At 40.9% G+C, this 26,867-nt stretch overlaps 1 protein-coding gene across 2 annotated transcripts; it reads left to right on the top strand.

The window, feature by feature from the left end:
- The first annotated feature begins 153 nt into the window (after window positions 1-153).
- LOC117954592 (potassium voltage-gated channel subfamily B member 2-like) lies at window positions 154-26,867 on the top strand. Of its 2 annotated transcripts, XM_034888518.1 has the most exons (4): window positions 154-486; window positions 3,560-3,657; window positions 3,692-4,377; window positions 22,760-26,867. In XM_034888518.1, the coding sequence occupies exons 3-4, from the start codon at window positions 3,775-3,777 to the stop codon at window positions 24,770-24,772; spliced, it is 2,616 nt and encodes an 871-aa protein (XP_034744409.1). In that variant the 5' UTR covers window positions 154-486; window positions 3,560-3,657; window positions 3,692-3,774; the 3' UTR covers window positions 24,773-26,867. The 2 variants fall into 2 exon arrangements, with proteins under 2 accessions (XP_034744409.1, XP_034744408.1); XM_034888517.1 differs by having other exon boundaries at window positions 3,560-4,377.

The raw sequence follows: 26,867 nt of genomic DNA, 5'->3' as shown, positions 1-26,867 counted from the left end.
TTAAAGATATATCAGTCAGTCACCCTCTCCCCAGAGCCAGCAAAAGTGTGTTTAATGAAGTGTTCAGCTGAAAACAAGTGGAGCTGCCCATGGTGCTGAACGCCTCAATCCAATTACCTCTCTCTCTCTCTCTCTCTCTCTCTCTCTCTCTCTCTCTCATCCCCTTGTTCTCTTTTCCTCAGGGAAGATCCGATAGCTCTTCGGGCCAGCCGGTTCACACTTGTCCCTCTTTCTCTCTGTAGCCGCTGTGTGTGTCCTCATGGCGCTCAGCTCTATTTACGCATCGTTTACCGGGACATTTCCTCTCTTGTGCTAATAGATTTGCGCCATAATGTGGATCTCCGGCGGTGTGGGTGCTCTCGGGAGGGTTCGTGAATCAGCGACCGGAGGGCAGACGAAGCAGCTGGGATAACTAACTGTGTGCTATGGTGGGACCTCCTGGAAGAGTTCGGCTTTTCACAAATATCGGCAGCAGTTTGCACAGAGGTGGGCTACTCATGAAGACTTTTTACTCTACAGACCCTTCATATGTATGTATAACACATGTGTTTTAATAACAGCGGCAGGCTTATTGACAACGCTATCAGTAGGAAATGTAACAGAACGGACCTAGTCGTCATTTGTGTCGGTCCAGATCTACTTTCTATCCACTTTCTCGCTCCCTTGTACTTTTTAAACTTAATGTGGGCCCAGGTGCATAATCACAGGTAAAGCCTGTCTCCTTAATCCCTTGACAACCAATTGGACACTCACACTATTGACTGTTATTCTGTGTTGTATGTAAAGGATTTAACTTTGCTCTGCATTTTGTCTGGTTTGATGAGGAAGAAATTAGTGGGATAAACAAAAAAAACAGTCAGCTATGTCATCTAATTATTCATGTAAATTAAGTGCAGCTTAGTTTAATAAACTCAAGATATGAACTGTAATCAGTCATTAATCTTAATGTTGATGTCACAGAAAGGAATCGTCATGTATGTAATAAGACAGATTTTTAGTAGTGAGGTAGCAGCTTGGTAGTGACGTAGCGCCGTGTCCTATGAGTGTCCCAGGAGAACACAGGCAGGCTATAATTAACTAAGGCAGAGTTGAGCCTGGGGAGACGAAGCCTAATGCCACCACTGGGATTTGTGGAACTCCATTACACAATCAGATAAAGATCCCGCAGTCAGAGGACTTCTAATGGCAACTTAAGCCTTTACAGTTAAACAGGGGAAAGGCTTCCAGGTAAAAAATAAAATTAAAAAATCCAGTTTAGATTCCATTCCTTCTCTCAGAGTGAATTCCAGTTGGTGTTCATTACATAAGAAAACATTTGAACAGGTTTTCAAAGATATACAGTTTCATTATTCAGTGATTTTGAGCATTCTTTTTAATGAAAAAATGGCAGTGTTTTCTAAATGTTGATGAGTCTCCAGGGTTTGACAGTGCTACTAGATACCACAGTGCATCTCCAAAATTTTCCATTTCCTCAAATTTGTCATTTTCATTTGGTGTTGTGTGTCTGCTACTCACTGAACCAAACATATACTGCATATATACTTCTAAGATCTCAAACTGTATGTCGTGTTCCGGCCAAGTAGCCTACAATTTACATGAAACGTTTGACATATTTATGGCAGACAGACATCTGAATAATCACTACGAACGAAATGAATACGAATAAGTGGCATCCATAATCCACATATCTGCAGCAAGTCCTCTGTCTGAACATGCAGGCTGTGAACTCATGACATGGATCATGATATTTTAGAGTAGATAAGTGGATTGGACCTGTCCGGTGCCACCCACACCCTCGTGCTCTGCTTCTGTATCTGGTCGACGTGGACAGATTAACCTGCAAGGGTTAGCTGCTAGCCTCTATTGACCTTCCCTTCGTCTCTCTCTCTCTCTCTCTCTCTCTCTCTCTCTCTATCGCTACACTGTCTACTGTAGCAGAATAGTGACTGACATGATCAAGGCCTTGAGTTGGGCCCTGCTGCATTATCTGATTTTGACGCCCCATCCTGTAGAGTAGACCAGGGGTCTTCAATGTTTTTCAGGCCAAGGACCCCTAACCTGAAAGAGAGACGTTCAGGGACCCCCCTACTACATAGAGTGTATTTTATTAAATTGAGTTGCATAACAAACTGACCCTGCGATACCGTGTATGGTGCCCTAAAGGCTATAAACACACCTTCTCAAGGTGCCCTACAATACTAAGCTATTAAAACAATAATTATTTACATATTCATACATCATCATGTGGATCATCATAAGCTTACCTGTATCTGTGGATAGCGTCCATCGGGTCTACCTTACCTACAGGCCAGCAAAACCATCATCAATGTTGTTTAGGATGTTTTTTGTTTTTTTACAAATAGGCTGATTTAGCTTCTCTAATAATATGTTAGATTCATGTTACTATACATTTTTAGACATTTTAAATTTTTTGGGGAAAACATAACAAATATGAGTTGACTCTAAGGACCCCCTAGGGGTCACGGACCCCTGTTGAAGACCTCTGCTGTAGAGGTTTACAAATCAAGTTTCAGACCCTTTCCTTTTTGTGCATATATAGGCCATGTTCCTAATATGGGAAATATTTAGCAGCCCATTGGATTGGGTAGAGAGACTGGATGCTGATTGAAGGTTTTGATCGCAAGACGTCCAGCTTCTCATGTCCAACTGTCCTTGAGCGAGACATGCAACCAAAGATTTATTTTTTTTGGAAGAAAAATGATGTTGCTTTGGGGCCCTTGGAAAGTTATTCCGGCCATGATGACACAGGGATGTTTCTTTTTCTACTGTGTATGTATAACTCGGTCTCTTTAACCCTCGTATTGTCTTCCATTCTTTTCACTATGCACATGTTGTACTGCCCGGGTTAAATATCACCTGGTCTGGTTTATAAAGCCCAAAGTATATGTCATCACCAACTTCTTAACACCTTCTTGGACAACTTCATTCCAACTTATTCCAACCATTTTCCTTTTGAAATTATGGTCAATAAACCTCATTTATATAAATGTATACCTATATTTTAGTTAAGAAATTAGAAGTTATGACCTATTTTTGACTAATAACATCAGAGGAACGTACAGTATGTTGATGGATTTTCACAGGCTGGTATACAGTACATCAGTTTGGTCACAATACTGTTTTGAAATCATATCAATTGTTTTAATATCAGCACATTATCGCACCTGTTGTCTTCCTGGGTCAAAATGTAACTGGTTTTATTTGCCTGTTTAGAAAGGACAAAGTATAAATTGTCACTGAACTCTGTGTAACACCTTCTTAGACAACTTATTACTAGTTTTACACCTTTTTTGGGGAATTCTTTTTCAATAAACCCTATATACATGAACTAATTGCTGAGTAAAATGAGCAGAAATTATGAATGACTTTCACTATAGTTAAGACAGGATGAAGAATCTGTGAATCTGTTATTTCTCTAGTGATAGTTGCGCATCTTGTGGTCAGTGAAGAGGCTCCAGAGGTCGATTAGGAGAATTATGTAATATAGTTTACACTACTCTGTTCAGACTTGTGTAACGTATGATGTCTTGTTTTCCAGCCATGGATGTAACGAGGAGTTCAATGGTTCGAACCCAGCCAGGTGAGCTCGGTGGAGCACCATCATCATCTCACTGAGCAAAACAAGCTCCAGACACTCTTCCACACACACAAGCACACAAACACACACACACACACACACACACACACTGGCCACGACAACCTGTTTGAGGTAACCCACTCCCACAGTAAGACAGCAGCACACGCAGAGCAAACATGACAGAAAGAGGGGTCTTCCCCACACCCAAAGCCAACAACCCGCGATCTGCCGCAGGTCCTGCGCTCGCAGGGCCTGTGCTCCCCCCTGAGCCCATCGACATCATCCGCATTAAGGCCCGCTCCCGGCGAGTCAGGCTCAATGTTGGAGGTCTCACACATGAAGTCCTGTGGAGAACATTGGACAGGCTGCCCAGAACCCGTCTGGGGCGGCTAAGAGACTGCAACACCCATGAGTCGCTGCTGGAAATCTGCGACGACTACACCCTAAATGAGAACGAGTACTTCTTTGACCGGCACCCGGTGGCCTTCTCCTCCATCCTCAACTTCTACAGAACGGGGAAGCTGCACATGATGGAGGAGATGTGCGCCCTGTCCTTCGGCCAGGAGCTGGACTACTGGGGGATCGATGAGATCTACTTGGAGTCATGCTGCCAGGCGCGATACCACCAGAAGAAGGAGCAGATGAACGAGGAGCTGCGGAGGGAGGCGGATACACTGAGGGAGAACGAGGGGGAGGAGGAGGAGCACGGCTGCTGTCCCGACAAGAGACAGAAGCTCTGGGATCTGCTGGAGAAACCCAGCTCATCTGTGGCTGCAAAGGTAACAACAGCTGCACACACACCTTTTTTCCAATGGAATTACATTGCTAGGCAACAGCCTTGCACCTTGTTTACTTACTCAGACTTAAAACTTACTAATGCTTGTAAAGGGAAATAACACTCTAAAATAGAGTCTGGGGCAATGATCCTTTGGTAAAATATTAATAAAATGCCCCCGGATCCACGCTAGAATGATTTTCTGCTTCATAGTACGCTCACTGAAACCTGACGCTGCAGATGGATTCTTACACTGAACCATCTGAGAATCCGTCATTGAAAACCGTTTGGAAAAGGGCGGGCACTTTCAAAGAAATAACTGGCAGATGATTGGATGAACGATCTGTCTATCACATCCGCCATCATTGTTTTGGATGAACAGTCGTGGCCTTGATACACATCTCAACAGTGGTGGAATGTAACCAAGTGCCTTTACTCCAGTACTGTACTTGAGTACAAATTTGAGGTACTCATACTTTTCTTTACATGCCACTTTTTACTTCTACTCCGCTACATTTCAGAGAGAAATATTGTACTTTTTGTTCCATTACATTGATCTGTTGGCTTTAGTCATTAGTTCCTTTACAGATTAAGATGTTTGCACACAAAACACATGTAGCTATGGCTACAAGCCCAGCTGGAATGATTAGCTGATTAAACACAGGCCTGTTTGGATTGTTTATAGTTTTTAAATGGGAGGATTTTTTCTTTACTTTTACTACTGTATGTACAGCACTTGAGCAATCCCCGAAGTGGAACATTGTGGATATAGGGTTAGCCATAGTCGTGTTCAGCTTATGAAACAAGTTGTAAAATGCCTTCTGTGTTTCTGGACGGGCTTTGTCAAGTCGGAGAAACTTAACCCTGATGATGTCATCAAGGTCATCTGACCTAGGAGATACTTTTGAGTTGCATTATTGATGATACATATATTGATGCCTTTGAAGCTTGATCCATGATGTCAGGATGTCTCTGCCTCTGCTGCACAGATTTTAAACCCTACTTGTTTAAATAGTGTCTTTCCATTAGTCTGATTGTAGAAAGGAGACACAGAAACAGAACATAGAACAAAAGCGAGACTCCTTAACTCGACTATATAATAACTGTTATGTGTAACGTGGTACCAAGACGGAGCTGTCGGTTGTAAACTCCTTTACTTTATTGAAGTGCTGCAGTACCCAGTTAAAGAGGCTGACATAACTGAGATCATAGATCATAGATCATATTTAGGTATGTTCACTTGTAAAGGTGGATTTCAAAAGTTGTCACAAACACAGGATTTTATGATCCAAGTATTCTATTCTGTTATCTACAAGGTTCTCTCCAATGAATCAGCTGTGAGGGCAGGAAACTGGCTCCAAATTCTCAAAGTAAGTTTTAGTAGCATGCATTTGGTCCCGCTGTGATGCAGGACCAGCATTGTAACTTAGGAAGTGACTCCTGTCCCTGTCTGGCTTCAGCGGAGCTGCACTGCTGTTCAGACATGTTCGTTCCTTGCATAATGTTGCATGCATGATATAAATATTTAGATTTCAACCAATAACTTGTTCCAGGGATGATTCTAGGATCAGACCTTTAGGGGCCCTACTGACACGGTGCAGTGTTACAGTGCTACAGTGTTAACCCTCCCCCTCTCAGTAATCATCAGTAATTTCATTAGCCGATAATCTCTGAGCTAAACACTTAAAACAATTTATAAATCACATTGATGAGGACCAATTTGACACCATGTTCTGAGATTCAGCAATAGTTTGAGTTCCTTACGTTTCATTGGAGTTCTAATCTCTGCCATGAAATTACCATTCTCCCCTTCACCCTCTTCTCTGGGGACTACCAACGTTTACCTTCACAACCGTTTCCTGCTCCACCTCTGGCAGATTAGAGCGAGACTCAGCCAAAAGCGGAAGGCTGTCACAACCTCCTCTGATTGGCCAACATCACGTTTCCGTTGACCGTTTCCTTGACGGGGTTACAGGTGCTCAGCATCCGGGATGGACACACAGGATATTAAAGCTGTTCCAAGCCCTTTGAACCGATATCTGTCACTAACAGACAAGTTCGCAACCTCTCACTTGAAGCACCAAAATTGATTTAAAAAGTTTGTTATTATTTTAGTTTTTATGGGGGCTGAGATTAAATGTAACCCCCCTAAAAAGAGTCTAAAATCGCCCATGAGTTGTTAAAATATGGAGTAAAAATGATTGGTGGCGGATTTTGTCCGGGCCATTTATAACTTTGGCAGTGAAGGAAACTAACTCTGACATAACTATAACAAGACCAGCAATGATATAGCTCAACAGTGTAATTCTGAAGTTAAAATCCCACTGATTTTCTCTAAAAGGATTTAGATTATCATTCATATTGTATCACGAGCTACGTGCCTGTGAAAGAAAACGTTTCTGCTCCTGTGGAAACTAGAAGTCTGCATGAAATCAACCTTGTTTTAAGAAAAAACACAAGTTATCCATGATATTATGGGAAAAACATACAGTACCCACAATCCTAAGTGAAACAGCAACGTCTCTGATTGATCCAACTTGCTGTTGCCATAGAAACATTTACCATACCCGCAAAACTGCGAACGGCTAGAAAGAGCTTCTCCCATTGAAGTCCATGATAGTTTCTGGACGGGGTCTTGTACTTCTACCTCTTTGCCGTTTTCAAAACGTTTTTTGCGCTGAATCAAATGTTTTATGCTCACTAATCATCTTGTAGCTGGTTGGCTTAGTTCCAGACTTAAAACTCTCCATATTAGCAATTTGCAAAATGTCAATGAAACAGTTGAATGGGGAAAAAACAATTCCGTAATCAGAGCGGTACAAAAAAGTTGGGTGGTCACTGTTGAGCTCTACAAGGGCCCCTCATAACTGGGACTGGACTGATTGCATGCCATCCAATACAACACACACTCAAATATTTCTCATCACTAAGCAGGATCGAGTGTGTTTTTATGTGTCGATGCCACGATGTAAAACTCGGAGGTAGTTCTCAATCATTCCTTGACATGAGTCGGAGACGGCCCCTGAACTCTGTTGAACTGTTCCCTCCTGCTCTGAGCTGCCTGTCTCGATGATTAGCAGCCTCATGCCGATCCACGTAGCTGCATCAGAGGCCATTAGGGAGCTATCAAGACCATAATCCCTCTTCACCTGCAAAGAACAGAGACACTGAGGGGGACGGGGGAGGATGGATTACTGGACTGATGAGTATTCTCCTGCGTTCTGGCTTTTTAGGACTGTAGGGGACTGTCCTGTGGTCCTCGCTAGTGTGTGTGTGTGTGTGTGTGGGGGGGGGGATTGCAAAAGACCAAACAAAATATATCATACTTTTCACGTTTCCTCTAGCAATATGTATCAATGCAGATGGTTTGGTTTTTTATTTGTCCAAGGTGTGAGATATCTGTCTCTAAAGACACTGCCTGCAACCTAGTACAGTGGAGATAACTGGATTGACTAGATTTCAGGGCGCCCCCCCACCCAAAAAAAAAAAGAAATAATCAGAATAGGTAGATATGTCTGCCTAAAAATGAATGAAAGAAAACTCATTCCCCCAAAAGAGGCAAAATAACTGTTCAGGGGGCTGGAAACAAGAACTGTGTCTACCTTGTTCTACTTTGAGTGACTGAAGAACACAACAGGAGCGGGAAAAAGCTTGTGATTACGCTTTTGTGTACTGTAAACGTGGCCGGTTTGGCTTTAACAAGGTCTCGTTCTCTGACAGACTTGTTGACAAGATCTACATGATTCCTAAAAAAATTTAAAATAAAAAAGCATCCTGAAACGTGGCGTTTAAAATATGCTGGAAGTTTTGAACTAGAGAAGGAGAATAATGATTCCCTTTCCTTAAATGAAGACATTTGCACCATACACTGTTGCATACAAATTTACCTGAAAGCAGGAAATGATGTGTTTGACCGTGGCGCAAGTTTAGCAAATTATTCCAAGACCACGGAGCGAAGTAAGAGAAGGCTTTCTTCCCCAGCTCAGTAAAAACCTCTGTTACCAGAATAATAATCTGAGTCTGTCAGTGGCAAAACAAACACGTTTTAGTGGACATTAGTTTAAGATGTACATTACCCAGTAACGTTACTTTGCAGTTTGTTTCACCTAAATAGTTTGAAAAACACAAGAATAAAACCTTTAACTATCCGTCGCTCCTCATGTATAAAATGTCTTTCTCAGCTGTCAGGACTGGCCTTGCCTTCATCAAGGAGCTGTAGAATGAGAAAGTCTGACAGATCAATAGCAATCTGTTGCACAGTTGATCTCTCTGAATCTGATCTTTATTGCACCACGATTTATTCATAAAGAATAGTTTGGTGGAAGGGGAAAAGATTGAGTTTGGAAATGCAGTCGATGACACAATAAATTGCACTGTTCCCACTCAGCTTTAAATGAGATATTTGGATATATGTGTGCGTGTGTGTGTGTGTGTGTGTTTGTGTTTGTGTGTGTGTGTGTGTGTGTGTGCGTGTGTGTGTGTGTGTGTGTGTGCCTTTGTGCATGTCAAGGCAAAAAAACAAATTTCCTTTGCAGGATTACTGCAACATTTATTTAGTTTCATTTCCATTTTTTGGGGACAGATTAAAGTATTCCAGTCAGGTTTCCGCATGTCATGATGGAGTTCACATAGTCCAATATTTTTTATCATATCATCTGATGATGTTTTCTGTATGAATGGGAAGCCTGTGGATTTCCAGTGAGATCAGCTTTATGTGTTTGTGAACTACAAGCTGCATAGTGTCTGTCAAATGATTGCTTCCTCTAAGCTTTGTGCAGTAGTACACACTGCAAGCTTAAAACAAACATTTGTTTACCACAGTAAGCTTACTGTGCTAGTTTAATTGTCTGCAGCAGAGCAGACAGACAGACAGGGAGGCAGCAGACAGACAGCTGCTTAAAACACTATCCAAGCATTAGTCAGAATTAGGCCATAACTAATTTATTGTTATAATTTGAAAACACTGCTGATGGTCAATCTGTGTTACTGGAAGGAAGTACCACTGTGTTGGAATACATCTGACTTTTTTCCAGTTCGTGAGTTAACATAATAAGGAGAAAAGAGGAGAGCTTTAATGGCTAATTCAACACAAGTATACAAAACATGGAAGTTTGAAATCTCTATGACACGTAAGAGACATTATATCTTTTTGGCTACATTTGAATCATTTCAGTCTGAAAGAAGGAATCGAGCATCAGTTCTAGTTCCATCCATGAGGCTTAAATATTGGACTTAGGAAGAAGCTGCCGGCGGTTTTGTTGCAACTACAAATTGATTTTATTGTAGTCTTGCGTTGCCAGACCTTCCTCCACAGCACTGCGTAGGAGGGTCTGGCTGGTGCACACAGCATTCTGGGTAGGGAGAAAAACATGCTCTGGTTTAATGGTATTTCTTTGAACCAATCACAATCATCTTGAGTGGTGCTACGGGCCGGACTCAATGGCGGTGACTCTGCAAAACAGCCTCTGGAAGGAACTTGTTTTGGTTGAACATCTATACGTTCAAAAGTTGTTTTAGTCGTGCAACAGAAAACTCAGATTGGACAGATAGTCTAGCTAGCTGACTGGATTTACCCTGCAGAGACCTGAGGAGCAGTTAACCTTAGTCCTCAGAAATCCAGAGGTCAGAACATCAACACAAAGAAAGCGGAAGGTGACAAACATCCGGACGAAAAATTAGAGGCGTTTGGTGCCTCGCGGCACCCAAATCGACTACTTTTATTTTAAAAATGTTGTGAAGTTTGCCATTACGTTATTAAGTTGATTTCCATTTAATTTTGTGCAGAATTTCGGTAAAGTTAATAGAAGTGATTGGAGAAGAAGTGCGTGGCCTTTTTTTCCTGCACTGAACCATGAATCATATATATATATGTGCACACACAGTCTTACACGATAAGGGTTTGCAGATAGTTCATCACGCTATAAATACAACACACTGGCCATGTGAGCGCCATGTAACCATGATGGAACCGTGGTGTCAGCAGGAGGGAAGCTGCTTAGGCCGCTGTGCTCTGACACCAGCCGTGTGTCACTCTGGAGCAGCAGGGATGATGCTCAGCTCCCAGCCAATAGGAGTGCCCCTTCCTGGTGACATGTACAGCTTAGTGCTACTGCTGATTAGAACAAAAGCATTACCTGGACATTTGGAAAACATGGTTCAGCAGTTGTTCTGGAGCAAACACACTCTATCCATTGGTCTCACACACATACAGCAGTTCAGAGTCCAGATGGACAAATATCCATGATAGTTTTGAATTTTATTGGATAACATGAGTATTACATGCTCCAATAATAAAGATTAGTTTCATACACTTACATAATCTGTGTAATCTTCTTATTTTTGGCTCAGAATGCATTTTTTTTTACATGTTCTCTTTGCATCTTTTGAAGCCAGTCACACACACACACACACACACACACACACACACACACACACACACACAAACACACACACACACTGAAACAGGATTGTTTCATTTTCATTGAAAGTCGGTCAAATGTACTCAGTACTTTTGGCTAGACATATTGGTAATTACAATTCGTCAAAGCATTATTATAGACTATAACAAGGTAAAACATGTATATATTCTACTATCATTCACAAAAGTTTGTCTTAATATTCAGATATTGAATATTAGAAAACTTTTTTCTTGTCTTATGTTTTACCTTGTTATGTATAGTGAATGAGTTCAGATGGAACCAACAGGGTGTTATGACAGCACCTCTGTACTATGGTCACCTGTTCATGGACACACACACACACACACACACACACACACAGTATGACTTAGGAGTATGGCTTAATCTCCTTTGGGGCTTTTACCAGGACTGCTGCTGCTGTAAATAGACTAACTGTCGGCAGGTTAGATAGTCTGTCCTGTCCACTGTCTGACCTGCAGAAGGGAGAAAGGAGGAGGTGTGTGTGTGTGTGTGTGGTGGGGGGGGGCAATTACAATGAGAACACAGACCAATAAGATTTCCATCTAATGAAAATCTTACTTGACTCAAAGAAGGCCCAAATGGTGCACAGTCTTACAGTGATCAGCTGAGCAATTAAACCCATTTAAAAAATAATAGGGTTAAAATTATGGAGTTTACAGACAGAAAAAGTTTAGGATAGGAAATGATTTCCCATCTGATATAACAAGGCAACCCTAAAATAATTAAATTATTATGTCTGTTTTCCTTGTGGGCTAAACCTGACACCTTTTACTCTACTCATTAATATTGTTTACAGATGAATTTAGAATAATAATTAGGTTGCCAAATAGTCATGAGGTACACAGATTATTGTATAAGTTTGGTATATTTCAGTGAACCACTTTAGTAGTAAAGAGGAAATGATCATTTTAGAGTTGTGTAAAAATCTCAACGTTAACCAGCCTGTTGCTGAGCAGAAGATCATGATGACCAGACTCATGAATGATGTATCTGACTATAATTCTTTATACGTTGCATTTAATGTCTATGTCTATCAACAACAAAGAAGGTTGAACCATGAATAATATCATGCAAATACTTTACAATTTGGAAAACACTGGTTGGTTTTCCCCATTTTCTGACATTTTATTGACCAAAAAACAAATCAATCATTGATAGATGAATCAACAATGAGAATAGTCGTTAATTTCATCCCTGTGGTAATCATAAAATAATAGTGTCTGTCACTGAACCACTGTGTGAACATTGTTTCTATTGATTGTTACTGTTACGGTTACTGAGATCTGGGAACAGAGTGACTACTAAACCCAGATTTATGACAGAGGGCATTGGTTAGTCAGCAGTCTGACTGGGGACCAGGTAAACAATATTCATCTGAACTACTTACTCTGTGTGTATGTTTAAATAAACGGGTATATTAGATTTATTACTGACTGTCAAAAGAAGCCTACATCCTGCTTTGTCTTTCTGCAATTATTTGGTGCTAGTATGTTTGCATGCACATCTGGATGAGTACAGGTGTGTTTGCCTATATTTCCATCTGCACATGAGCAGTTTATGTAACATGGTTAATTTGGGGGAATGGCGTGACTTTTGCCTCAGTAAACTCTAAAGATGTTGCGATTTGCTGCAAATCTGGCATCAGATTAGGTAAAACCAAACAGATTTTTCACATTACTTTTAGGATTGTAGTTTTGAACGTTTGGATTTTCAAATAGATGTCGGCCTGTGTTCCTGTCGTACAGTTGTTTAGTTTCCCTCACGTGTAGCACTGGGCATCCATTGTTCCATTGTCCTCTACAGGCAAGGACCGATCCGCGACAAGCTGTGAGGGGACAGAAAATAACACGTAATGTGAAGGCGAGTTACCCGACACGCCAGCCGTCAGAGTATAAGCAGTGCTTCTTAGTCACGTCAAGTTTATTTACACAGCACATGTCATACGAACGACGTAAACTCAACGTGCTTTAAAACAAAAGAAAGCCAGAAGAAACAGTCACAAATCATGACAACAAAAACAAAATAAAATAGACTTAGAGTAAAAGTAGAATATAATGAGTAAATAATATCATTATTACTAAAAATTGAATAATAATGAAAAAATATTCAAATGTACTAGTTAACCACACTTTTTACCTAACCACACACTTTTAAACTATGGAGAAACCGATACTGTTTTTTCAAGGCAGATACCAATCTGATTATTAGTAGTTAATGAAAGTGATAATCAATATTTTGAAGCAATGTGCATTTACAGTGAAAATAAAACTCTTTTAAGTCACATTGAAGATGTTGGAATGTTACAAACTCCAACACAAAACTTGTGTAAATGCTTTAAGATATTATTTCACAAATTAGAAACTGTCATCATAACACCCAGTAACAGAGAGTCAGGTAGTGTTGTGGGCGGGACATTAAGTCAGACCCAGTGGTGAGTGAAACCGAAGGAAAGGGACAGACAGAGCTGTAGCGAAGCCGAAGCAGCACACTTTTGTTTTAATGAACTGAAACTTAAAACTTAAATGAACTTTATCGGTTATCCATCAAATAAAACGCTGATACTGTTCATCTGCAAAGTGCCAAAAATCGTCTCAATAATCGTCCAGGGCCGATAATAGGTCCATCCCTATTTTCAACCTAATTTAACTAATAGCTTGGGGTGAAAAAAAAGATTTTTTTTAAGTTTGCTTTTGAAAGAAGATACTGTTGGAGAAGAACTTAGTTCATGTGGTAGATAATTCCAGAGAGTAGCACTAAATTACTAAGCTGATTAAGAATTGATTTCTTGGTATAGTGAGAGGACGTTACCTTGATGATCTAAGTGATCTGACACGTGTGTATTCACAGAGCATGTCAGCAACGCAAGGAGCCCTACGCCCTTCATAGTTGCACTGGTATTGAGTTCTTTCTTTGTTGATTTACTAATTTGCAATCGTTGCAACACTTGCATGACCTTTTAAATGCATTGTGAAACCCTGAGTGTACTTCAGGACACTATGTAAGTGAGTCATTGGTGGTGTGTGTACAGTGTCTCCATCAGCATCATGTATGGAGCATCTTTTCCCAGACACCAGTGAGAAGCTACTCAGATGTCTTTAGTGCTTTCAGAGCGTAGCAGAGTGATGTTTATTCACTAATGTACTGTAGCTTTCCAATACTGAATGCTTCCATTCAAATGAGAATGATGTCTTGCTCCAGCAGGGCGATCCAAAGTGGTTTGCTGTTGGCTGTAAATCTTTAGTTGGCAAATGTCTCCATGTCAGGCCGTCAGTGGGAAGGAGCGTTCCACAGCTCACACGCTGCCAGACTGTCTTTTCTCTTCTCTGCTTTATATGTCTTCAGTTTATGAGTGACATCGGTGATATTTCCTGCAGCTGACTAAATGTTAACATGTTAACGTTGTGCAGAAGTATTATGGTGGATTATAAGAAGTTTTTTTTATTTTGTAATCAGAGGAGAGTACTTACACATGCAGCTACTTACACACGTTCCTTCTAACTTCTAACTTTTGTCCGTTAGCCTCGCCTCACATGACACGGAGTTTGGAGGTTTAGTTCTGCAGTGGAAGAAAATCCCATCAAAAGAGATCACTCTCTGCCCTGTGCATAAACACAAGTAATCAGAGATGTGGACATGAGACTTGGTGACTTGGACTTGAGATGACTTAAGTCATCGTTTTGACGGCTTAAAAAAAAGAAAAAAGACTTGAGACTTGAGGTGGACTTTTAAGTTAATGACTCAAAACTTGACTTGACGCATGATGGCTTGCTGATTTGCGTGTCTTTGAATGTTAGCTGTTAAATATAAAATAATATCACTTAATATTGTCCCGTTTCCGTCTAAATATCAAGCATGCTGTGCAGCTGTAGCAGCGCAAATTGTGAATCATGATTGGACGACTCAAAAAAAATCATTTTATTAGTTGGGCTACCTTGTCCCTTCTCTTTATGTAGACTGCATACTACAGGTAAGAGTGTTTTATCTTTGGTAAAAAAAAAGTGACTTGATTTGAGACTTGACTTGGCTTAACCTAGCATTCGCCTTGACTTGATATAACCTGTGTCTTGACTTGACCCCAAAAGAACAAATTGACACTTGCTTGAGATATGGACGAAATGACTTGAGACTTACTTGGGACTTGAGCAAAAATGACTTGGTCACAACACTGCAAGTAATAGAGCACTACAAAACATAAAACCATCTCTATCTTTATCTGCTTGTCCGGGGGACGTTGTTCTGTCATGACGCAGCCTTTGTGACCATAGGGTAGGAACCAAAAATTGAACGGTACATTAAGCTGGTTTGCCTTCTGGCTCAGCTCTCTTTTTGTTACAAGGGTGCGGTAAAGCAAATGCAATACTGCCCCCGCTTCTCTGATTCCCCTGCCCATCTCTCGCTCCATCGTCACCTCACTCGCAAACAAGACCCTAAGGTACTTTAACTCCTTCACTTGTGAGAACTCATTCTTACCCGCAGCCTGCACTCCATTGGTTTCCTGCTGAGAACCATGGGCATGAACATAAAGCTCCAACTATGAAAATACATCTCTTAAATTGTAAATGTGGTTCCCAGCAGATAAGGAGGAGGTCACTGAGTCAGCCAGGTATCACAGCTAACCAGGGTGTGCAGGTCTAAGAGGTTTGTTCCGATGACCCTCAGGGAATGTGCACTTGTTCCAACATTACATTGTGTGAAATAAGGTCACTAGATGTGTTTGACTTAGGCTGAGGGTCCAGCCAAATATCTGACTCTAATGAGCATCTGATGGAGGTTCTGCTTAAATTGATCCAATCTAACAATGAGCACAATTAACAGTGTCTGGTTACTTGGCACATCTTTTGGCCAGCATCCCTCCCCTCCACCTGTAGCAGCTTTACCCCATACAGCTCATATCCTTTTCTGTTTTTATTCTGTTAACCTCTCCTGATTTGGAGCTTGTCTTAGTTGCATCGTACAGCCTTCATCAGAGGATGGACTTGCTCAGTGTGGGCCAAACTCTATCCGCTGATGAAGGCCAAGAGATGCGCTTAAAGCTCCACAAAAACTAAGTAAGGGGAGCTTGTGATAACCACCTCTTCATAAACCAGCTTGTTGCGTGTGTGTCTTCTCAGTTCCACCAGCATCATTTGGAGGTTTGTTATTGCAGTGTAAAGTTACTTTTGAATTCACAGTTGCTTTAAAAAAAGATTATTATGCAATTTACTAACTTTTTTGGTGCTGTGTAGCGATAAATTGCTACAATGTTTAACCCTTGTGTTGTCTTCCTGTCAAAATTGAAAATCCACACTTTTGTTGATGCTTTTTCATGCTGTTATTTACTTTTTCTTACATTTTTGTCCCTTTTTTCAACACTTGACGCTTTTTTCAACACTAACTTATTACCTTTAGTTCTACAGTTATTTTTTGAATTTATGGTCATTAAACCTCATTTACAGGAAATGATACCTAATGTTTGAGTTAGAAAAGCAGAAATTAGGAATTATTTAGACTAAAATTAAAGGAATGGATGTTGATGGATAATCACAGACTGGAATATTTCAACTTTTACTCAATACTATTTCAAAAACACTTCAATGTGTTTTTCAAATGCTACAGAATTGAATAAGATACTCTAAAATGAATTAAAGTAGAGATTTGTACTTGCCAAAGAGCGTTGTGTGGAATCAGTCATGTTATTTTGGGGAATTATGATTGGGTATTTAAAAAGAACACTGTATAGTAAAATGGGTCAATTTGACCCGAGGACAACATGAGGGTTACAAGACACTATCCCCCAAAAAAGGGCATTGTTTAAAGACCACAGTGATCAATATATTAAATAACTGGATCACCTAAAAGCTTCAGATGTGTCCACGTGTAACAGCTGCTCTGAATTGTATTTGTTTTTGCAGAAAAGGGTGAAGATTAGTAATATTTGCAGGCATCACAATAATTTGATCATTTTAATTAATATACTAAGAGAAATTGCTTTAAAAAAGTGTGAATTATTATTTTAATTGGCATTTTTTTCTTTTATAGACTCACTGTTATGACAAACTTGGAAATCTCATAAATTATGGGGGGCTTGGAGATTGTCTTTATACGCGTGTGCAAGCATTGTGTGCATGGCTTATATATTTTTGGTAATGCAAAGATCTTGGGCATTGCTCTGTGAAATATTTTGTCTTTGGAATATTTGTTATTTTACAACGATCACCAAAAAATGTTCTCTACAAAGCATGAAGACTCATCAAACTACCTTTATCTAGCGGATCCACAGCAGAGCAGCTTCCATTGTGCTCCAGTGGAGGTGGGCAGTGATCACCCTGCCTAGATGGCTAATAACATAGCATGTCTGGATAATTTCAGCCCAGAGTGTCACATCGACCAGCCACACGCTTCTCTTTGGGGTAATTACTATAATCTGACTCTTCCGTGTCTCTGTCTCTATCTAAGACTGAACACCATTCAGATCCTAATGATACACTGAGTTTGTCATGTAAACTACTGACTCAGGTCTCCAAATGTTGCATGTGGTCTCCATTCCTCTCTGTAGCAATAAAACCAAAATCAAAAGCACAGGGGACAGTTTGAGTCAGAGGGAATATAACGAGAGTAGTTCCTGGCTTTGCCACCTTCGGCTCAAATTTTCCAAATGTATCTTTGTATGCTCACCCTTATCAACAAGTTTATATAAGAATGAATGGATACATTCTAGGAGAGGAGAAAAAAGATACATTTAATACATAAACACAGTATTAAATTACGTTAACTGTTCACACAAAACAGTAACGTGACCTATTTAAATTAGCTGGCTACATGGTTAAACCTCATCAGCTATTACCAATGTATCTCTGTGTGTACTTCGTCCACACCAATCCCCACCAATCAATCCCAAAACGTCCCAGTATTAAACTCCCTAAATGTATTCTTTGTAAATCTTTACAATAATTTCCCGAAAGAACCAAGCAGGTCTGCCTTGTTGCACGATCCAAATGTTTTTTCAATCCTTGCCATAGCTAGCTTGAAGTTTGTTCCATAGAGAAGGGATTTTCAGAAGGCAGAAACCTGTGCCTCCAACATCTGCTGCTTCCAGTAAGCAGAACATGAGTCTTGATTGATGCTATCGGGCGTTAAAAACGTCAGTGTGTATTTTTAACATTGCATTGAATTGAACAGGATCACTATGAAAAATCTCCTCCCAATGTTAATTACAGTGCAGCACATTTTAAATTAGTCAATATGAGCACCACCTCGGTGTAACAATGGATGAAAACAATATGACTGTTGAGAGCAGCAGCTTAGATGACCTGGGTTGCAGAAACAGCAGCTGGTCAACGGATCCCTGTCCCTGTTGTTCCAGAAATACCTCCACATATCGATCAGGGCGCGGGTTTCTCTGCCCAGGCACTCACTTTATCCATTCTTTCATTTCATCTTGTGTTTTTTCCCCTGTCCATTTCTCTGATTACCTACTTCGCCCTGTTCACGTTGACCCTGGCTGGGAAATCATCCCCACCCCACACTTTATTGATTCAAAGCAGTCTGTTGTTCAGAGGTTGATACTCTATGTCTACAACTCTGCGGTTGATATTTATGGTGTCCCCAACGGATGGATTGTAATTTTTTGTTGAGCCCCTGACCTGTCTGATAAAATCTACCGAGCATAGTCATGCTCCCCAGACAATGAACCCTTTCTATTTTAACACGTCATAACATTGGAGAACATTGCATGTTCTTAGTAGGCTGTGGGATGATGTATTCATGGTAAGACACAATCATTCAATTCAATTGTAATTATGGTATCAGCTGTATCTCAGAATACTTTCTAGATAGAGTAGGTCTAGACTACGCTCTATAATTTGCAGACACCCCACAAGAGCAAGCATTTTGGTGGGGTGGGGTGGCATGGGGGAGAGAAAAAGAGAGAGAAAGAGACTATATATGAATAACAATTATAGCAATGGGCCATTATGGGAAGTTATGAACATATACTGTACATGGATAATGAGACGAAGATAGAGATACTGTGTAGAGACTGGGTATAAAATCCCATGCACAATATATATGTGTTGCTGAAGGTCCGAATGGTTTGGGTGAGTGCACGCTTATGCTCTTGGTTGTATACAGATACATATACACACCACACCACCCAGTGTGACATCCAAGACATCCATGCCTCAAACAAAATAGGCAAAACTAAATAATTAAGTCTTATGGTATCATGCTGTCTTCTAAAATTGTGAAGAGTTAATAATTAGCCCACTTTATTTGTCATTAAAAAAAATCTTTAGGGGCAGAAAAAAGTTAAGATTTATCTTGTGGGGACTATAAATATATAATGCACATCTTACCTGGGCAGTCATTCATTGGGCCTGTCAAGAATCAACATTTAGGGGGGAAAGGTCACCAAAGTGATTAAGGAGCCCACAGTAGATTTTGATCATAATCCTAGAAAAGAGTGAGACAAAGGCACAAAGCAGCATTACCATTGACCTTCAACCAAACGTTTATCCCCATTAAACAAACTGTTTCACTAGGACTAAATGTGTTTCAGCTGAGTCCAGTTCATTTAACTCAAATTGTTACTGAGCAGTCGAATCTTAAATGTGGAGCCTCCATTAATTCTTCCTCCACTGCACAGCTCCTAAAGCTGCTTGTGTGTTCCTGGTACTGCTTTAAATCTGCCCTGGGTGCCAAGGTCACAGCATTTGGCAGCCATTAAGCCATTAAGACGCTGCACGGTGGACACACACTGTCTTACACCGGCCCTTTTACTTTCCTTTGTCCTGTCTCTCTGCGACTTTCTGTCTGTCATCTCTCGCTCGTTTTTTTCTCTCTCCCTGTTTCTCTGTTTGCCTCATCTTGCTTGCGTTGCAGTGTTGTCTAAGAAATGAGTTTGTTTGTCAGAAACCAAGTCCCGTGGTCTGAATGAGGATTATGGAGCAGCAGAAATACAGTACACTGTGTAATGCTGTAATGCGCTGTGTCCTTTGACATGTCTCTGATAGGCCAGAAGGTCCTTCATCCGGAAACAGCCGAGACAATCTTTCCATCACGTGATTTCACAGGAACTCTCTATTGCGTCTTAGGGACAGTTTTCATAGCAGAATGGAAAGAAAGTTCTCCCTTTCTTACCTGATCCTTAGGTTTCCCTCCACATCAGTCACAAACAGCATCTACTCTCAGTGCTGCTCAATCTAAACAAATAACTTGACTTTGAATATGATTCAAGGACAGATGAGTAACCAAAAGCGACGATATACAGTACATTTCTTAAAATGATTGGATTTTGGGTGGATAAATGGATAATCTAGAGACATAATATAATTATCTTTTATATATTTAATGTTTAACTTAATAATGCTTATTTACTGATCATAACTACACACTGAGAAAGTCTTCCATTATCGTCAATACTTCATACATTTGAGGATAGCATAATATGCAATCAAATATTATTATAAACTAAATCTAACCTATTTAGTTAATAGTGGTGATATCATATTAGTTCCTTTTCTTCATATTATTATTATTTCACAGCTTGTGCTATATCCAATAAACATATTATCTCCAAACATGTCATCTTGTCAAGAAAAAATGCCTTAATTAAGGCTGACGCTCATTTTATTGCTTGTTTCCACCTAGTTCAGGCTCCATGTGTAAGCACTCAATGCGACATTTTGCCAAAATCCTGGAGTGTATGTTTGAATTTCCTGACACAATCCCTCTCAGTTGTAATCAACTCACCAGGTTTACATAATGACGTGCCACCGCCATTAATGTATCAGCACACAGTGAGCACAAGGTACCACAGTCTCTGTTCAAAACAGCATCTCTCACTGCCTCCTGGCCGCCATTATCAGTTTGTTTTGACATTTTCTTTTATTTCTGACCTTTTTGTTGCATTTCATTTTGGTATAAAGCTTTTCTTAGGGGTTTTTAACTATTGATTGACTCTTCCGGTAGGGGGTTGAAAGAGTGAGTAAACACTTCTAACCTCTCTCTATCCTTTCTATAGATAGCAACAAAATCCTATTATAATTATCCTGAAATGTCCTCGCAAGAGCTGCAGAGAGAGGACTCAGATCGCACATGCTTCGGATAGCAAACTTGGCTAGGACATGCAGGTTTTTATAGGGAGTGTGGCTGAATCCCCTTAGTCAATTTTCTATTTGAGCCGTCCTGTGAGAACTACGAGTTCTGTGGCGTTAAATGAGCCAGGAGCTCATAAATCACCTGTGAAATTGAATATTTAGGGGCAAAAACTATAACTCATCCTGCCTACATTTTACTCAGCAATTTGTAAAATATTCATGCTTGAATGTCTGCTGGCCCTGCAGGTGACCAATTCTTTCCAGTGCATTGTGGGAAAAAATGTTCTAATCAGAGACTCACAAGAGACAGAATTAAATAAAAAACTGATCTAACAGAGGCCAAAAGACCATATTGTCAATCAAATTCCCAAACTGCTGGTTTGGTTCCCATACATCCTGGTTCCCATCTTGCTTCCTTTCTTCCTTTGTAACTGACTCAATGTCATTGTAAAGGATGGCAACCCCTCAATGGTTTCTCGAGTATAAATAAAAGGTTGAATGAATGAATAATGCAATTTGATCTATCATTAGACCCTTCCTGCCTGGTCAATGCCTATTTCTCAGACTTGGCAAAGCTTTTCTCGAGAAACAGAAAAAATATATCGTATCCTTACCTTATCTTGCTCTTAGAAGAAAAACGTAGAACGTTAGAACTGACACAGCCCTTCTTTTTTAGAATGTGCTATGTGGTTTGCAGCCAATGTGCTATTCATTAGATTCCATTTTTGTCATAATTGTTCTATTATGCAATCAGAGGTCACGAGTAGAAGACGGTTAGGGGTGACTGTCACTATGCATAATATGGTGCAGCGTTCATTTAATTCCATTTATTAGTTAATTGAGGTGATCAATGTGATATAAAAAGCAGCCATTGAGGTTGGCCATTATCCCTCAGTGTAAATGTAGCCTGTGTTGCAGTGAATCGGCCCCGGCACTTCTCCATTAGTATCATTGAGAGTGACAGGGGCACTGGGTTCAGTAAGCTCTGCATGCAGTTATTGATACACACTAACAAAACCAAATTACATTTACCTGTAATAAAACTAGGCTGAAACGTTTTCGTTGGCAAATTATTATCAACAAACTTTGTCATAAAAAAACTTGTAAAGCTTACATTTGGTTTTAGAGAAACTTTGTCTAAAAAACTTTTTGGTTCACCTAATTATGAAGCTCACCCAGTAGACCAGAGGCAAATTTTATGGAAATTCGGTGATTGTGCTACTTGGTGTCACAGAAATCCACCACTGGTTGAGGGGCTGTAGTTATGCAAAGCAGGTTTGAGTAAAGTGCTAATGTCAGCAAGCTAACATGCTCACAGTAACCAACATGCTGATGACTAGGCAGATAACTACAAAACATGTGCACCTAGCATTATAGCATGCTAATAGTTGCTAATTGTGCACAGAGTACAGCTAGAAGCTGATGAGAATATTAGTTTTGGAGTTTTTTGCTCATTAACCAAAGTATAGGCAATAGATGAAGACTTATGGGAAACCAACGTCCTTTCATTTCATCCTCTAGGGAACTGGAGCGTGTGAATCAAAATTGTATAGCAACCGAGTCACTTGTGCTGACATTTTTCTTTGAACCAAGTGATGAAAATTCAGAGGATTCCCCAAGTCATAAGTACGTATCTTATAGGGAACCTGACAAACAATGTAACAGTTGTGGAGACATTTCAATCCAAACCAAAGTGATGGACAGGCCGGCCAACATTGCCGTCCCTAACTATAGAACTAACTTTTTGAATTGCACAGGCCGACTGGCACATTGGAACTGACCAAGGATCACAAGCTCTGCATCTTTTTATGTGTCTAAGTACAGATTAAGAGATAATACAGTAACCCACAATCTTGTTTTTGTCTTGCAGTTTCTGGCTACGATCTCCATCCTATTCATCATCATTTCCACCATCTCGTTGTCCCTAAACACCCTGCCGGAGCTCCAGGTGGTAGATGAATTTGGCCAGTTCAATGATAACCCCAGCCTAGCCCATGTGGAAGCGGTTTGCATTGCCTGGTTCACCATGGAGTATATGCTGCGCCTGCTCTCAGCGCCCAACAAATGGGATTTCATCAAAGCACCACTGAACATTATTGATTTGCTGGCTATTCTGCCTTACTTCGTGACCCTCTGCCTAACTGAGTCTAACAAGAGTGTTCTGCAGTTCCAGAACGTGCGCCGTGTGGTCCAGATCTTCCGAATTATGAGGATCCTGAGGATCCTAAAGCTAGCCAGGCACTCAACAGGACTCCAGTCATTGGGCTTCACTTTGCGAAGGAGCTATAATGAGTTAGGTCTACTGATCCTCTTTTTAGCGATGGGCATTATGATCTTCTCTAGCTTGGTGTTTTTTGCTGAGAAGGATGAGGACGCCACCAAATTCACCAGTATCCCTGCCTCCTTCTGGTGGGCTACCATTACTATGACCACTGTTGGTTATGGAGACATCTACCCACAAACCCTGCTGGGCAAGATTGTAGGAGGGCTCTGCTGCATAGCAGGTGTGTTGGTCATTGCTCTTCCCATCCCAATCATTGTCAACAACTTCTCTGAGTTCTACCGAGAGCAGAAAAGGCAGGAGAAGGCCATCAAGAGGAGGGAAGCGCTTGAGAGAGCAAAACGGAGTGGAAGCATTATTTCTATTAACCTAAAGGATGCTTTTGCACGCAACATGGAACTTACAGATGTGTTGGTGGATAAAAAGGAGGACAGTAAGTGTCCTATGGACAATCGCCCATCACCTAGCCGCTGGAGCTACCACAATAACTACTCCAATGCAGAGGTGGGTAGCCCAGGAAAGTCCCATTACAGGGAAGTGGCTCAGCAGGGTTCCCCTGAACGAGTCAAGACTTCATCTGATAAAACTTCCCCTCAATGCCTAAGCGCAAAGCGACTGGAAGACGCTTACAATATGACTGCAACCATCCTGGAACAACAGGAGAACATTACAGAGGAGCAGATGGAGATGAAAACATTGTCTTCAACTCAAGCCCGACAAACTTCGTCTGAAGTAAACATTTCCAGGAAATTCTCTAATGCGGCTGAGGATTTTTCAGTGGAAAGAGGAGAAAGAAGCTCTCTGCTCCCAAGTGCTCAAATGAGTCAAGCTGGAACTAGAAACCAGCGCATCCCCCCTCCCTTGGATCTAAGTCAGATCAGCACCATGGAAGTGAGCAAGGGCCCTGACAGTATCCAGCCAATGGCCATCATTAAAGAGGGTTTTTATGAGTTTGTGTCCAGCCCCAAAGCACGTGGGACTAGAGATGTGGGTTTGGTGCCACAGAGCAAGGAAAGTGTTGGGGTGACTTATGACAGCAACTGCAGTTCCTTGCAAGATTATAGCAGCCCTATAAAGCCAAGAGCCCACAAGGTTGACTTTGTTGGATCCAAAGATGACGTGCTAATGGTGGTGATGACTCCTGTAGCAAAACAAGCGTCTGCTGGCTCAGCCAAACTTGCTCAACTGCTTTCCGACGACATGGTTTCCAGGTTCTCCCCCTCTTCTTGCTCCCTAACCCAGGAAGCTAAGTCTCCACCGGCGATCGTGCAATCTCCGTGTCTGGCCCAGCAATCTGTCAGTCCAAGCAACCCCCAGGGTGGAGGTGAGGGCTCAGCAGCCAGGAGATTAGAAGGTGAAGGACAGCTCAGAAGCTTAAGCCACCAAGCGACAAATCACATGGAAAGGTCTGCTGTCAGCTCAGGCAACAATACTAGCCCACTGTCCAAAGCCAGCCCCCTCAACTGCACCCAGGAGTTGGCATTTATGGAAGGAGGGGAAGAAGGAGAAGGAATAGAGGGAGCAGAACAGAGTGGGGAGAAACGAGAAAATCACATTGTTCTAGACAGAAGCTCGACACCACCCTGTGAAACGAGCATGTGAGCCCAAAGAGTAGAGAAAAGTTCTCAAACGGGGACACCAAATGGATGGGTTGAGTAAAAGGTGGATGGGATGGATGACAGCAACTACCCAGAATAAACCAGAACAACTAGGACCTGGTGTGGGCTCTGCACCTGTTGACAAAGACAATGCAGAAACACACCAAAGTGGTAACAAAACTACCAGTTGTTGTAGTTGTTTCTGGAGCGACTTGTCAAATCCCACTAGACTTTTGTACTCTCATCTGATTTTTGACAAGTCCTGAAACAGACACATCTGCAGTGTTCTCACATGGCTTTATTACATCGAGGGAAGTCAGAAGCACATGCACACACATGTCTGGATCCCATCTGAAAGACACTGTCTCAAACCAGTGTTATTGACTATTACTTGTAGACCAGACTGGTATGTTGCAGAGCGAAACAGTGACCACTGATAAATCTTTAGGGCTCAGATGTGAGCATAAATGAAGCCTTGTGTGAATGAGTATATTTACGACTAAGAGAGAGAGAGAGCGAGAAAGAGAGAGAGTTTAATTTACAGTCTCCTATTGCTTGCTATTTAGCCCTATTTCTTATGATGGACTAATTACACCATTAAAAGACAGAAGATGGAAGGAAGTAATACTTTTTACAATTGTTTAAGCAAATTGCATCTCTTACAAGACTTGAGTCTTTCTTCTGTACCATGGGTCTTGTTTACTCATCATTCTTATTATATATATATATAATAATTATTTTGTTATTGTAATTGTACCCAGATCAAACAAAAGCACATGACACTCTTAGGACTTGTGTCACTTTGGTGGACATGAATAGCATCTGCTGTGTCCTAAACACTTATAAGTGTCTCAGTTTCTGTTTTTGTTTTTGTTTTTAATTTATGTCTCTCCTTTTCTATAATACCTGAAACAGGGTCTTAAAGGTGAAAAGGGAATAGCATAGCGATGCAAAGTCTATTTTATGCATAGAACACTGTTTGCACACACTTCTAGAATAAAAAAAACTTCTGAAAAATAAATAAGTAAAGAATGAAAACCGCTAAGGAAACAGCACTATATACTCTATAAAGAGACAGGTGAAATGGGTAAATATATAAGGACATAAAGGAAAGTGCACAACAGTGGACAAATTCACTGACCGCTCATGTGTGGGTCATCTCAAACGGGGCTCCTCCTTCAGTGACATGCATTTCTAATGGTCATAACAGGCTGATGTACATTTAGAAACCCAACACCTGGCTGAGAAGTGTGACTTTCTTTTCCCATCCTTTATTGAAACATTGACCAGCCACTTGTTTAATGGTGTATTCAGGCAGTTGGAAAAGAGCACCTAAACCCACAATCTGTTTTAGTCTCTGTGAGACTACTGTTTTATTAAAAGATAATGCCAGTTTACTACAACTTGGGTCTTGTTTCGGAGTTTCAATCTTCTTTTCTATCAGTAATAATAACACTGTACTCACCAATTTAATTGCTAAGATCTAACAACATGGTCAAAACAATGAAAAGAAGACCAATGGGTCAAGAAACATGAGCAGTCCAACTATCAGACAGGTTGGAAACCTTTGAGTCGAACTTTGGAAGTGAAAACAGAGACAAACTGTGAAACCCCCATCACAGTTTACAGACCCACCACGATACGTAGGCCCTCAGTATGCTCCAAACAACGTAACTCCCGAATTTGAAGGGTGGAAGAGGCTACATCCAGCCATTTTTGTAGCTTTTCCACACTATCGATCTGATATTGGCCATATTGGCCCCACGTCTCTGTACTTAACCCTGCCTTTTAATGCAGCTGTGTACACAATTAAGTGGTTAAGATATTTTGGATAAACTGTTGGGTTTGTTTCTGTCTGAACATCCGTCTCATCATTGTCACCATGTTCTCAGACCTCAGCGATTAACTTGGGGAGTATGTTATCATTACATGTAGTAGAGATGGACAAAACTCCCGAAATAAGACCAAGTGGGAATAAATAAACTCATTTCAGGGAGTAGGTGCAAATACACGCCACTGAAGAAGGTGGCCCCTGAACACACACACCGTTTGTACTGCTTTTCCCAGAACGTATTCATTCATGACTGGGGTGAGATAAA

This window comes from Etheostoma cragini, chromosome 12 (assembly GCF_013103735.1).
Source record: "Etheostoma cragini isolate CJK2018 chromosome 12, CSU_Ecrag_1.0, whole genome shotgun sequence".
Taxonomy (NCBI): Eukaryota; Metazoa; Chordata; class Actinopteri; order Perciformes; family Percidae; genus Etheostoma; species Etheostoma cragini.
The sequence above is the reverse complement of the archived record's forward strand: the minus strand, read 5'-3'. Positions and strand labels throughout refer to the sequence as shown.

Coding starts and splice junctions, on each gene's coding strand:
- LOC117954592 (XM_034888518.1), top strand. CDS start 3,775: ATGACAGAAAGAGGGGTCTTCCCCACACCCAAAGCCAACAACCCGCGA. Junction 4,378..22,759: donor GCTCATCTGTGGCTGCAAAG/GTAACAACAGCT, acceptor TTTGTCTTGCAG/TTTCTGGCTACGATCTCCAT.